The sequence below is a fragment of the Girardinichthys multiradiatus genome, chromosome 5 (genome assembly GCF_021462225.1).
Source record: "Girardinichthys multiradiatus isolate DD_20200921_A chromosome 5, DD_fGirMul_XY1, whole genome shotgun sequence".
Taxonomy (NCBI): domain Eukaryota; kingdom Metazoa; phylum Chordata; class Actinopteri; order Cyprinodontiformes; family Goodeidae; genus Girardinichthys; species Girardinichthys multiradiatus.
In genome coordinates this window covers 20,373,468-20,388,398 of record NC_061798.1, presented here as the reverse complement: position 1 = coordinate 20,388,398, position 14,931 = coordinate 20,373,468, and the positions used below count along the sequence as shown (strand labels likewise).

The following is a 14,931-nucleotide window of genomic DNA, read 5'->3' as shown; positions in this document are numbered from 1 at the left end:
ATAAGCAAACCTTTACCGAAAGTTGAGTCAAATTTCTGTAACTGACTTGAAACTTGGATCATTAAAAAATGTTTATCTGTCTTTCACATCAAACCATATTTCCCTTTTTCTGTTTCACACTCCAAACTCCCTCTGCACAACTCCTCTTCCTCCCACTTTCAGTCAGAAGTTAAGCTTCAAAGAGCGTGTAAGGATGGCAAGCCCCCGCGGTCAGAGCATCAAGAACCGGCAGACGTCCTCGGTAAACGATCGGCGCTCTCCGGTGGCCGACGGTGGCACCGAGGGCACCAGTCCCGCCAAGGTTCAAAAGAGCTGGAGCTTCAATGATCGCACGCGCTTCAGACCCTCACTGCGGCTCAAGAGCCAGTCCCGGTCCACCACTGACGGTCAGTGACACTGCACCCCCACCCAATGTTTTACTGAATGCTTTACAGGGATAATTGTTGTTGTGCCAATCAGAAGTTTAAAATTGCTTCACTGTTTTGAAAATGTCAAACAAAAAAAACAAAAACAACGAAGAAAATCACATTTAGAATGTTAAAATGTCTGGAACATTTGGGTAAAAAAGTATTCACCCCCTTACAGCCCCCTGGCAGTTGTTGCTTCCTAGGGTGGCACAACCTGTTATCAGGTTCAGGGGGCAGTTTGTGTTTCATGTAGGGCAAGGTTGGTTTGGATAACTTTTTTTTCCTAACTAAATGTAATTATCATTTGAAAACTATTTTGTAATTACTATAACACATGTTAAAATGTATTTCATGATCTGACTTATCAAAGTTTGCCAAAAAAAGCAAAAACAGAAGAAATCTGCTTTGTAGTTTTTGTTTTTTTAAATAGGTTTCTTTGGAGAGTTTAGTTAATATCTTACCTGCAGCAGTTACAGATGTCAGAAACCCATCAGATATGAAACCTACTACTAATAACTTCCCCAAGGAACCCTACCTATCACAAATACAATCAATCACATTAGTGTTTTATTCTGTTTATTGTTAGTATTGAGGAATCTGGAATTTACATCAATCTTTTTCTACAACTGGGTAAGTATGCAGAGTAGACATGAAGTATGAAAAAAAGCTTGAGTTCCCATTCTTAATTACTATTCCATTTTCTAAAAGATAAAACTTTCCATTTCTAAAAAATAATAACATACTTTGTCTTTTATTATTATTTGCCCATCAGTATTTTGGTTGCCTTTGGTTGCTTGAGGCTGAGAACTTTCACTCATGCAAAAATAAACAAAAATATATAAACAACCATTAAGTTTTTTTTGTTGTTTTTTTTTATCTCAAGCCACCTTTAAATAAGGGTTTTAAACTGAACCTTTTATTTTTGACCTGAGCAGAATCGAAGGTGTTTCAGATGCCAAACAAGGCATTAGAAAAGTGTTTATTTTTTATTTTTACAAAGGTGATAAAAGTGTCAAAGTTCAATAACTGTGCTTCAAATAATCAGTCCAGATATGAGACTTATAAGCATTTAAGGACTTGATAACACCTGGCACTAAATACACACTAAATACGTACAGGTGTGAATGCACTCAAGATGCTATGAGGGAGGGTTAGTTCAGAACACCTTCAGAGGAGGCCTGGGTCATTTGAATATGCATTAGTTTGGCAGTCTGAAATCATAATGTTTGGAGCTGATTGTAGGCTGCCTATAGCAGTGGGTGCTTATAAAACTGACTTGTGCAAACCACAAAACGTCCACATTTGGAATGTCAAGTCACTGTTACAGAGAGCGGTTTGCTTAAAATTGAAATGGAACCATGTTTGTAACCCATTTAAACCTAAAAAAACAAGAGTTTGTGTTTTTCTTCCACTGTCCATATGGGGTGGCAGAGCTATCCAGCTGGCTAAGTGGAAACAAGTGTTAGGTGAGCCAAATCCCAAAAAATATTTTAGATATGACATTATTACAGGCAAAATAGTTGTTTATGAGTTCTACTATCATTTTTGTTCACACGTGCTCTGTTCTACTACAGTCTTTACATTTGATTCTGTAGTAAAGCTCATGTACTTCACCGTGACCCCGTGCTTACTTCATCAGGATGTCGTAACTCAGAAGGCCCATAAACAGAGCTGCTGTTGGCAATAAATACTAAAGGAACACCAGAGACCTGTTCTTTACAACTAGTCTGCAGTTCCAGATGCTTCAAATCAGTTCTTCCCTCTTTCCCTCTCCATTCACTTTAAATCCTCCTGTCATCATTATGAGACACATAAAGAAGCCTTAAAATACTTTCTTCTTGGACGCAGAAGCTATATACAAATCAGGATTAGTGGCTTAACGAGGTAACTTCAGGTTCGGCTATGGATCAGTAAAATATTTCGTTTTAGGTGTGGTTTTTTTTTTTGTTTTACTTTTTGGATCATAATAAAGATCACTAAAATCTGCTGTTGTGTTCAACTACAATACCACCAGTGACACATAGTTTGCTTGCTCACTATACAAGTAAATGAACAATCCTTCTCTTCTGCCTGTTTCTTAAGCAGCAGACTCCGCTGTGACCGGCGAAGACGGCTTTGATGAAAAGGGCTGTCACTGTGAGATCTCCGTCGAAGACTTGCTGCCCTCAGTTAAGACTGTCATCCGAGCTGTCAGGTTTGTCAAAGGAAAATAATACTTTTTCCATCCAGCTAATGCTTTTTTTCGCTTGTGTTTTGAATGGAAACAAAGCCTGATTGCAGCCTACTGCAGTCTAGCAGCTCCCCTGATTGCGCTCAAGGGACTGAAATGACCATAAGTTGTTTTTTTATAGTTTTCTTTTTTTCCTGTAGTGTAGTGTACGTTCAGGAAGTATAGTTAGTATGGTCTGAAACACTGCAAACCTGTGCATGATTACTAAAGACACTACAGTGCCTTGCAAAAGTATTCATAAGCATATCAAGTTTTTAAAAACCAATAAAACATCAATGTTTTATTTGATGTTTATTTGAGATTGACAATGACAAAGTGGTGCATAATTGTGAAGTAAAAAGAAAATAATATATAGTTTTTTTTTTTATGGATAAAATCTAAAAGTGTGGGTAATGCTTTCTAGAACCACCTCACTGCGATGAGTGCAACAGGTCTTTTTTGGGTGTTTTTTGTTTCCATACCCGCTGGGCACATCTAGAAACTTACATTTTAACAATATTTTTGGCAAAATAGCTCAAGCTCTGGGCTGCATTGTGGAGCAGTTGGTTGCATTGCTGCCTTGCAACAAGAAGGTCCTTGGTTCCAATCCCAGCCGGGGTCTTTCTGCATGGAGTATGCATGTTCTCCCAGTGCATGCGTGGGTTCCCTTCAGGTACTCCAGCTTTCTCCCACAGTCCAAAAACATGGCTGTTAGGTTTTTTTGGTCTCTCTGAATTGCCCTTAGTTCTGAGTGGATGTTTGCATGGTTGTTTGTCCTGTGTATGTTGCCCTGTGATGTGAGAAGCCTACCTCTCACCCATAGATCGCTGGAGATAGGCACCAGCTCCTCTGTGACCCTGTATGAAAGAAACGGGTATTTTGCATGCAGACCAATGTTATTTCATTTTGATGTTACCTGACCAGAGTACCTTCTTCCACATGTTTGCTTTATCCTCTACAATGCTTGTGACAAACTCCATCAATGGCTTTCCTTGTGACTCTTTCTCACCTGAGCCGTGAATTTGTGCAACTCCTCCAGAATTACCATGGGCATCTTGACTGCTTTTTTTTAAAATAATTTCAAGATCACATGAAAATATTAAACTAAACTCCAACTGCATAGAAACAAACTCAAGAAGTGACTTAAAACTTTTGCTCAATGCATTTTACAAACTATTTTCCTTATGGGGGCGATCCATAGCTTCAGCTGTCTCTGGACAAGAGACGTTGTCTAGCCGATGTATGAACCTTGAAACACAAGTCATTTTTTACTGAACAGCTTTGTCCTTTTTGCATATTTTTTGCAGAGTTTCCTTGCTTATGAAAATATACAGTTTTTTCATATGGTAGCAGGAAGAAGCTTTTTCATAAAATGTACTTCCATTTTTGTCATGCCTTTTGTATCAATATATTATCTATAAAGCTTTTCTATCTTCATATTCTTATAATGATTCCTTTCTCAAAGCTGTCTCCTCCTCAGTTTGGTTTTATTGCTTTTTGTCCTTGATGGCTTTTTTTCTGTAAATGTACATTTATTCTGATTTCAGCCTTGAGGCAGCACATGTATATGAACCTTTTCACATAAATTGCACAACATGCACACCACTAGAATACACAACTACAACCACACTTGATTTTAGGAGATTTTGCGAGAAAAATGTTCAGGTGCTCAGACCTCTGTGGACAAACTAGTAGAGTAGTTTCAACATGTCTCATTTAAAGAGAAAGATAAAAATAATTTTAATAGCCTTGTGGCGGAACTGCTGCAGACTCTTTCTGACTGGGTTGGAATGCCCTCTTTTGACTGAATTAGAAATGTTTCTATGCTTTTCCTGCAGGATAATGAAGTTTCATGTAGCAAAGAAGAAGTTTAAGGAGACTCTGCGTCCATATGATGTGAAGGATGTGATTGAGCAGTACTCTGCAGGACACTTGGACATGCTGTGCCGTATTAAGAGTCTGCAGACCAGGTAGGATCAATGACAGGCGGCACTCTAACTTAGCTGCCTTTGAGCTGATGGATGTGTCTGTGTGTGTATTTGTAGGAATGCATATTGTGAATATGCATAAAGACATTAATGTGATCTATTTTCTTTTTGCACATATGTTCCTCTGTTTGTGTATATCTTTGCTTTCCTCACAGGCTGGACATGATAGCTGGCCCACAGACCCGAAGCACCAGAACCAAGACCTTTTCCTCCCCTTCCTTGACTGTGCTTTACAGCCAGGGGAGAAAGAACTCCATCAGGGGGTCAGAATTCCCCCATAATCCTCCATTCTTATTATCCCACCTGGGTTTTCCTCACCTGCCACTCAGTCAAATCAAGCAAATTATATAATTAATTATATAATTTATATATATATATATAATATAATTATATGTCTTTTATCGTTGGGTCATAAGCAAAGTAGCACCAATGAATCAGCCTCTGATCTGTGATCTGATCTGTAACCAGCATAGTAAAAAAAAGTCTTGTTTTTTGATTCATTAATTACATAAAAAGTAAGAACTTCCAGCGTTGAATCAACCATCTGCTTCCATTCACATTTTTTTGTTTAGAATTAGCATTGACTAAAAAAGACGTAATCAGTATATTTCCAGTTATAAGTATAATGCATTGGAAGTAATTCCAGAATTTTTCTTTACCTATTTTTCATGTTGTCAGTGATGCACTTCTGCGGCATTTGTAGATTAACCTTTGTGTAAAAGACTTTGAATTGACTGAGCAGGGAAGGGCGAGCAGACCTTTTCTTTCCTCTGTCCTCTGATCCACAGAACAAACACTAACAGTGTTAATCCACTTCTGTTTCGGGTTTAAATTCTAGGATTTCTTAGGTGTCTGGAGCTTGATGTTAAAGCATGTCACTGTCGCACACAGAGAAAAATATGCCTCCAAATAGTGCAAATGTTATGCCTTATCTGGCATTCCTGTTGCAACTCTGACCCCTGCTGTCGCAGACTTAAAATGCTGCCTGTACCTATGTTTTACCTTCAGCAGAAGGCCCTAATCAGTAGAAGTAGAAAAGAAATATGTCATGGTTCATGCAGTCATATCATCACATCAGAAAAATATCAATAGTGCCCAAAATAAAACTTTTCTGACACATAAGACCTATTTTCTACTTGGTTAAGGGATTTAATCACTTAAGAGTGTTACATGAAATATAAAGCACTGACAGCAGTATTAGAGGTGCAGTTACTGAGGTTGTTAACTTGCAATTCTAAACATTACTTTTATTTTTTTATTGCTATTTAAAGGAATTATAACTATTTAAGAATTATAATTATTTAAAGAAACACTATGGTAACTGTAACAGTGTAACACAGAAGCCGTGGTTATGGCAGCAATCCGGAGAATTATAATTTGATGACAACACCCACTTTCTGAAAGCAGTCCTGAAATGTGTTGCAAACGTTTTTCTGAGTAATGTCTGCCTTGTTTGAGTTGGGACACTGGACGAGCAACCTTACATGGCTTTCCTAAAACTCTGAAAAACCTTGATCTGCATACATTCTTTGGCAGGTTTTTATATATTTATTTATTCGTTTATCAGGGAGACAGACATTAAATATAGCAATTCTTCAGGCTCTGTAAGGTCCTATCTCTATTTTTTTGGTTGCTGTTTGATATGTATTTATGTGTTTTTTGCACATTGCACAAAAATTTTGAAAATGTCAGGTCACTGAGCAATGAGTCATTCAGGCATATCACAGCTCTTAAACTTAGGGAATGAATTGCATTGGGTCTTTGCAAAGAAACAATTTTAAATTGTGTTTATAGGGATTTTTTTCTTAGTAGCTCAGATCTGGCTGTAAGTCTGTTCTGCAACAGTAACTAATTGATGCCTATGACATTGCATTTATGTAACCTTGCAAACTACTCGCACTCATATAATCAGAAAATAGGTACTGGAGAAGAATTGTGTGCTCTTCAGTTTAAATGTTTGGGTCCTTTTAGATTCAATGGTTTTCCCAGGCTTCTTTGATTATATTAGGTGAATTTTCTATAATTTCAAATAGATAAATTGTTAGAGGAAAAGTCAAACAAAGAAGCAGTCTTTCAATGTAAACTAAAATTATGCTTGAATTGATGTGTTTGATAGCGGTTTCTCATTTCAAATAAAGTAAGCCAAATTTCAGTGTTTCACAGAATTACTTAGATATGAAGCTTGGTTAAATAAATAAATTAAAACCTTGCCTGTTTTTGAAATGAGGAAGCAAGTAATTCAAAATGTATCAAATATTACAGACAGAATAACATAGATAATGTGATAGATTAAAAAAGATCATCAAACACAAAAATGTTAAAGAATAAGCTTCAAAGTAAAAACATATCTATTCTGCGAAGGCAATGATTATCTTTTAAAGTTAACAAATAAAACTGCCTGATTTTAAAAGTAAAACTTTATTTTATGGTTATTCTAATATAAATATTGTAATGTTTTTGTAATTTAAATAAAGCAAATAAATAAATACAAATTTTAAATATTAATTATAGGAGAAGAATTAAAAGCTAAAGCTTTAAACTGTCCATCAGGACAGAAAATCTATCTTAGTTTAATTATTATTTAAGAATATAGATTTAATGATTTAAAAATATTTAATAATAATAATATTTAAACAGGCTTTTTTACATAAAACTTTTTTTTTTACCTTAAGAGAATGTTAAATTCAGGTACAAATTAAGATTTTGAGAACTCAAAAATCGTGGATTCCTACAAAATTTCATGCTGAAGAAATAAATAAAACCTGGTATATCTATAAAGTTTCCAAATCCTTCATCAAAAGCAGAAAAAAGTCATGCCACAGTGATAAAATTTTAGACAAATTTTAAAAATGTTGTCAGGAGGCTGGCGGACTAAATAGGAAACACTTATCTAAGTAAAAGGAAATTATACATAACTTGTTAAAACCTTTAAAGTTTTACCTCTGCGATCCCAAAGTTTGCATTTTTTTCTTCAAAAGTTACATTTTCCAGCAAAATAGGGAAAAAATGAAATAAAAGTAAATATGCGGAGGGAACTACTAGCTAAATTAACATTGAATTATCATTGTCTCGAGTCCTGTCTGGAGTTTTCTAATCAGAAATCAAATACACCTAAAGTCATGAATTATTCTCTTTTCCTAACGTTTCTTCTTTTTTCTGGGCTTTGGGTCGCAATTCTGTCTTTTTTAAATAATTTTTCCCTCCTGACACATACATATTTTGTTTGTTTTCTGTGTCAATCTAGGGTGGACCAGATCCTCGGGAAGGGACAGGTCCCTCTGGATAAGAAGATACGAGAGAAGCTCCTGTCTGATGGAGATACGTTGGAGGACATGAGCATGCTGGGCCGCGTCTGTAAGGTGGAGAGGCAGGTGTGTGACACTGTGGTGGCAAACATATTGTCTAATGGGGAACTGCTAAGTGATGTTATGCTTCTAAGCTTTAGAGTGGTGCATCTCTATAAATAGGGATATCATAGAAAGTTCATTTATTTTAGTGATTCAGTTTAAAAGTGAAATTCATGTTAATAGACTGTTTACACACAGAATGTGTTTTTCAAATGTTTATTTTGTGATTGTGACTCACAGCTAATAAAAACCCAAAATTCATTGTCTTAAAGAATTAGAATATTACACAGGACTGATGAGAAAGGATTTTTGATACATAAATGTTGTGTTATAACCTACACAATCGCTAAAAAGAGCTTAAGGAGGATATGCCACAAAAGGTCAGTGATGCTAGCTGTACGTAAAGTTGAGTGGAAGGAAGCACTAAAAAGTGCATAAGCAACAGTTACAATTGACTTTTGGATGATATTGAAGTTCACTGAGATGCACCAAAGTTGGCTGTAGCCCTGATTTTTTTAACCTTTCAGTCTTGTCAACATTGTTTTTCTGCATAGGTCCAGTCAATTGAGTCAAAGTTGGACTCTCTGCTGGACATTTATCGTCAAGTACTGCGCAAAGGCTCCTCTTCGGCTCTCACTCTCTCTTCGCTGCCCCTGTTTGAGCTGGAACAGACCTCTGACTACAACTCTTCGGTCTTTACTAAGGAACTCTCCAGCTCCACTCAGGTCAGCTGCGGCGGAGTGCCTAACTCGAGCGGCTTCGCCACACGCTCATCAACCAACTCGCAGCTTTCCCAGAGAGGACTCCACCTCATTCTAGCCCCTCAGAGTGAGCTCAACCTCAATCTCCATGCCTCATCGTCCACTCCTCCCTCTGGCCTTTCATCTTCCCCTTTTAGCCCATCGCCGCTGCCTCATCATCATCATCATCATCATCTTCCACATCATAAACAGGTTCAGGCCACATCACCTGAAAGTGGCACTGATGAGGCTGTAGGGAGCTCCCCTACTGTCCTCACCCCGAACAGTACCAGCAGTTCTGGGGGCCAAGGATTAGGAGATGAAGGCTTTCCTCTTTTGGCACGACTCCCACCACCCCCTTCCAGACAAAGTGTTTGCCCTGGCAAATTGGTGCGAGCAACCTCTACAGAGGCTTCTCCTGAAATTAAGAGCTTCTGCAGGGGTCTACAGAGCCACATCGAGGACCACAATCTTGGGGAGGACCTTGGACTTCAGTTTGGGTTAAGCACATTAGGGGAACAGTTACAAGGGAGCCCCAATGGTAATGCCAGGCCTAATGCTAAGGAGGAAGGCTCCTGGAGGAGACATATGAGTCTCGAGCTGGAGCCACTTATGCCAGCAGCCCCAGATTATTGCTCTAGGCCCATCCATATGGACCAAGGAATGGGCAAATCTATGTCAGTACAGGACTTGGTGCAGGTAGGTCCTGTTCATGGTCCACACCAAAGCCACCGCCTATCATCTGCAAGCCCAAGTACAAGCAGTGACTCTCCAACAGGCTTCAACAGCTGTTGCCAAGACCTTGGGGGAGAGAGTGGTGGTGCAAGAGGGAGAGGTCAAGGATGTTGGGGTGAGGAGGACCTCTTTATCAGTGACAGAGACATGGAGGTTCAGGGGTTTGACTTTCTGTCACAGGGCACATCTGAGGCTCTCTCCTTTTCTTCAGACCACCTGAGGACAGCAGACAGAGCAGGGGCAGGGACCCAGGGCTCTAACCGAAACCTGGCTGGTGGTCCTCCATCATCGCCCTCTTCTGTCAGCGCCGAACTGCTGAACATGCCACACGTGCGGCTAAAATAGACCAACTAATTGTTCGGAAGATACACAAATCTCACCTGAGAGACTGTTTTTATCCTGTTTGAAGGGAGGTGGTTGGGAAACTCAGTTGGGGTTTTGTCTTTTGTTTATTTGTATCTTTTTCCATTTGATAAGATTCACAGGTTTTTTTTCATACAGGTTAATTATGTTGGCATGAGTTACTCTGTGTTTTAATGTATGTTAGACGAATCTGAGATAAAAGATGAAGGCTTGAAAAAAGTAGAACACAATTTTTGTGTTAAATTAAATAATGGATGGGTCGATCTGAGACCCTGCTATATAGCATGAACTGCATGTTTTCAGGCAAAAGCACAGATTTGAAACTACATTTACAAGTTCAGGCACCTAACACCATCTCTTTTTTCTTTTTTTTTTTTCTGCGTTTTAGGCCCTTTTTGAATATTGTTTGTTGAATAACTTAGTCAATAAATCAAGGCGCTGACAAGTTTTGCTATAAAATTCAGTGAATCTAAAAAGTGTTTACACCACTGTTAAACTGCCAGCTTTTTGTAGTGTTAAAAACAGACCATGAAAAACTTTTCAACAGTGCAACTGAAAAATACAACATTTCTGTTTTTGGCTGGAAATGTAAAACATTAACTGGTTGCAGAAGTGTGCAGCACACCCTCTAACTCTTACTTTTTGGAAACACCCTCTGATTCAGTTTCACCATTTAGTCTTCTTACAGCAGTTCACAGCTCCCATTAGTTAAGGTCAATCTGATCAACCTAGGTTTAGGTGTTCTTTTTTCTTTTACCTGACTTTGACTTATTTGCATTCATTAGCTAAAGCTATAGATTGTAGAGAAGTTACAGAGGATCACTTATAAAGGTATCAGTCAAGAGAAGGTTTTAAAGGAAGTTACAGCATATTTTATATCCCATGGCACAGAGGATGATCATCACTAATCAGAGAAAATATAGGACACCAGTGGCACTACAAAATCTTGTCATTTGTTCAAGATTAATGTAAAGTCAATCAACTGGTCGGTTAGGCTTCCAAGAGACCAGCACGAACACATGAAATGCTACAGGAATACTCAACTCGTACATCTTGTGTTCTACATGTGGCAACAATCTATTATCTATTATATTCTCTATATTTCTGGATTAAGGTTGCAAAAAAGAAATAATTTATTTCACAAAAAAACCAGGCCTAACTGAAATCTCCCAAAACCATTGAGAATACATTGTGACCAAAAGAAGTACAACTTTTGAGCCACAATTCCAAATCAAATAATTTCAAAAGTTAATGTTGTGCTATGTTAAAACAAGAAAAATACTTAGTGTAATAAGGTGGTGGCAGCATCATGCTGTGGGATTACTGCTCTTCAAATTGAACAAGAATTTTTGCCAAACTGAATGACCGATGTGACTACGCCTTTATGTGTGTTTACAGTGTAATCCATACTAGTATTAGAGGTCTGGAGGCTGAACGTCTGTTTATAAGCTGCTTTTTAATCCAATAAACTAACCCCAAAACACTTTATGGGTTCATTCTCTGCTCTGAAATATTTCATGCATGACACAAGAGCAAAACTAAACAACAGAAGAAGACACAATCTGTTATACTGGCATAACAGTTGTTACCGTCTGTAAACCTTCAAGCTCCACCATTCATGTCCGCTTCTTTGAGTTTCTGTGGACAGAGAAAAGCCTAAGACCTATTTTTTTATGCAAAACCTGGACAATGAAATAGCAAGTTTGTAAAATGAAACTTTTTAATTAATTCACTGTGGCTACATTGTTTAGCACAACTTAGCAAAGCCTAGACAGAAGCTCACACATTGTTGATTTGTGCTATCTAGGAGCCTTGAGCTAATTATGCTTTGTCCCTTTTAACTGCTCTATGTACTGCTGCTCGGTGAAGATCCTCATGTCGTTTCCTGAAGCTGCTGTGCAAACATGCTGAAAGTATGATCTAAGGCAACTAATGCAGCTGTATCTCATCAAAAAAAAAAAAAAAAATACTTACAGATAAATGTTTCAATTTCTGTTGAGCTGCAACTTATTCTTTGTTGAAGCGACAGTTATGTGGATGGGGAAAAGGTGCAGCTGCTTTTATGTCCAGATCAATTTGACGCAGTTGAGCTGGTTCTGCTATGGACTGAAACATTTGGTGAATGTCATTTTCTGGTGTACAAATTCTGTTGGTTAGAAATTGTGTGATCACAAACCACCCTTTAGTGTTTTGCCATTTGTTTTAACATTGCTCCTGACGGAAATTATTATTGACTTCTTGAACTGGACTTGGAATCCAAATGTGTATCTTTTCAGTATAAACCCAAGATTGCTTAAACTGTTGAGCAGTGAAAATACAACTTGCCACCACCTTTCTCTTCCTGTTGCATGGTGCAGAACTAGATGCTGTGATTAGACTTAACTCGTTTTCTCAAATTTTGCAGTACCTAGACACATTCTGTAGCTTTATATTAAATACCAGGACCTGTGGATAAACAAAATTGTACAAATTTAAAGTAGAAAGAATTATAAATGTATCTGTGCATGAGAGCAGAAAGGTGCATACCATTTTAATCTGACAGATTGACAAAGAACTGCATACATCTGATTTTACTACTTGTCTTAGCAGTGAAAAGGATGTGAATAACTTGTTTTTGCCACAAGCAATATATATGCCTGGCAATTAAAACAGCAATTGAAAGGAAGTGACATCTATCCACGATAACAGTCCAACTGATTGGTGCATCTCTGATTCAAACTTATCCCTGAAGGTTTTGCAAACAGAGTATAAGTATCATGAAACTGCGGTTTTCCACAAACCTTCTACTGGTTACTGGGCTCTCAGAAGCAAATCAAACTTGCATCAGTCCTGCAGTGCTTACCTTCAGAACTGACTATGTATACGGATAGACACAGACAAGGTTATGAAAACTGTATCAACATTTACTAGTTTCAGCAAGCTACTATGATACTAGGGGGGAAAAAACCCTCGCTGGAATAGCTGTAAAAGGTCAGTTTATACTGTTAAAAAAAACTGTTACAACAGTAATTAATTATGGTGCAGTTCTGAATGTTTCAAAGTAAACTCACAACTAGTATGTCTGAAAAGGAAATGTGAAGTATGCTTTTTTGCACAGCGCATTCTACCTTTAGTTAACAGCATGGTCATTTTGTATACATTCATGCCCTGGATATGTTTGGTCAGCCACAAGTTTGCTCTAAATGATATTACATTATTTTCCCTTTGACATTTAAATATCTTTTGCATGAGGAGCCTTTCATGTCCAAATAGATCTTTAACTGAAAATGACTGCAAGTTCTTTCTTCTTAGTATTCTGGGTTATAAATAACTGCATCAAAAGCACCTAAGCTCTGTTTTACAGTCTTCACGATATTTATAACATACTGTATACCGGTGCCTTGATTTTGTGGTATATCTGTGTTTTAGTTTTCTGAAAGATGCATCTGATTCCTTACTTAAAGTTGCTGCTTTACAGTTTACGTTTTTTATAATTTTGCTAGTGGGCATAAAATGGGCAATTGCCATATTAAGGTTTTGTCTTATTTCTTTTAATTTATTTAAATTATGTCCACATATTTTACACATTAGTAATAACCTTTGTTAGATTAAGGAAGCCTGAAATTTAATAAAAATGCAAATGAACTCTTATTCTCATTCATGATTAAAATGAATTCTTCAAGATAGTTGTTGGGGTTTTTTTCACTACATCATTCACAAACACAGAGGTCCAACTAATCAGTCCCGCAAACCCAAACATATTATTTTTGATATGAATAGTTTTCAGACCCCAGCTCCTTTAGCAATGTTGCCACTGCCCTCAAAAACCCATGAAGTAAATTTATTGCTAAATATATTTCATTCTGTAAAAAAATGTAAAATCAAAACCTTGTAATATAGTTTTAAAAATTGTAAAAAAAAATTATAAATGCTGTTTAGGTGTGCTACACATACAAAATATGTCTTCTTGGTTATGATAATTGCAGATAAAAACAGATTTCAATACACTGTATAAAAAGATACATAACATTTTTTTTTCTGACATATTAAATCAGACTTAACGTTTCCCACGTTAGGTCAGTTAAGATTAACATTATTTCTATTTGCTAAATTCCAAAATAATGAGAGATTTTTTTTTTTTACTTTCTTTAAAATTAGACGTTTACATGAACTAAAATCACTATGCCTTTAACAATTTGGGAAAGCCCAGATGATGATATCATGGCTTCAAAGCTTCCGATTCACAGCACTTGACACAGTTGGATACAGCTTTAGATGTATTTTTTAGGTGGACCTCAAACACACTGCTTCCATTTGTGTAACAACCCCAGAACAAAAGCAAAACAAATGTTGCTGGCAAAAGATAGTGGCTGAAACAGCATAGTGCCATCATCCACAGTGAAACCAATCCTGTACCGATATGGCCTGAAAGGCCACTCAGCGAGGAAGAAGCCTTTCCTCCAAAAGCAACATATAAAGCCAGATCAGAGTTTGCACCTGCACTCAGGGACAAATGCCTTAATTTATGGAGAGATGTCCTGTGATCTGATGAAACCATAACTAAAGGGGTTGGCCATAATGCAGTTTGAAAATATATATATGCAAACTTTTTGAATAGAAGAAACAAACTAAATATCTCTCATTACTTTTACATTTATTAAATAGAAACAAAATTGGTCATCCTAACCTAAACTCAAGGCATAAGTGCTGACAAGTTTGCTATGAAATTCAGTGGATCTAAAAAGGTAATTGTCGAGACAAAGTAAGTTGCAGCGTAATATTTTATATACCGTGGCACAGAGGATGATCATCAATAATCATAGAAAATATGGGACACCAGTTACATTACAACAACTGGTAATTTGTCCGAGATAAATGTAAAGTCAATGAACTGGTCGGTTAGGACCAGCATCAACACATGAAATGTCAACCAGTTTGTAAAAACAGGTTGTGTCTTTTAATATAGTGTATGGAAACGTCTAGTTTTAACTGTACATGATCGCAAAGGTCAAATGTATCAAGAGTAATAAAAGAATAAACAAAAGAGACCAGGTGAGGTATAAAAAAAACTAATTTGTAAAATTATTCTATTTTTATAAATTTCCTAATAATTATTTGTTGTATCAGGCTTTAAAAAATAAACAAAAAGAGCAAAAACAAACA

General features: G+C 37.1%; 1 protein-coding gene across 5 annotated transcripts in view; it reads left to right on the top strand.

Annotated features, from left to right (window-relative positions):
• LOC124868700 (potassium voltage-gated channel subfamily KQT member 5-like) overlaps window positions 1-13,450 on the top strand; it is a 159,115-nt gene extending 145,665 nt beyond the window's left edge. For 2 of the 5 annotated variants that reach the window (XM_047366208.1, XM_047366207.1), the window contains 6 exons: window positions 163-386; window positions 2,490-2,601; window positions 4,455-4,586; window positions 4,760-4,867; window positions 7,849-7,975; window positions 8,506-13,450. In XM_047366208.1, the coding sequence (XP_047222164.1) occupies window positions 163-386; window positions 2,490-2,601; window positions 4,455-4,586; window positions 4,760-4,867; window positions 7,849-7,975; window positions 8,506-9,771 (1,969 nt within the window). In that variant the 3' untranslated portion in view covers window positions 9,772-13,450. The remainder of the gene's footprint in view (window positions 1-162; window positions 387-2,489; window positions 2,602-4,454; window positions 4,587-4,759; window positions 4,868-7,848; window positions 7,976-8,505) is intronic. The other 3 variants (XM_047366212.1, XM_047366210.1, XM_047366209.1) reach the window with 2 other exon arrangements.
• The last annotated feature ends 1,481 nt before the right edge of the window (window positions 13,451-14,931 follow it).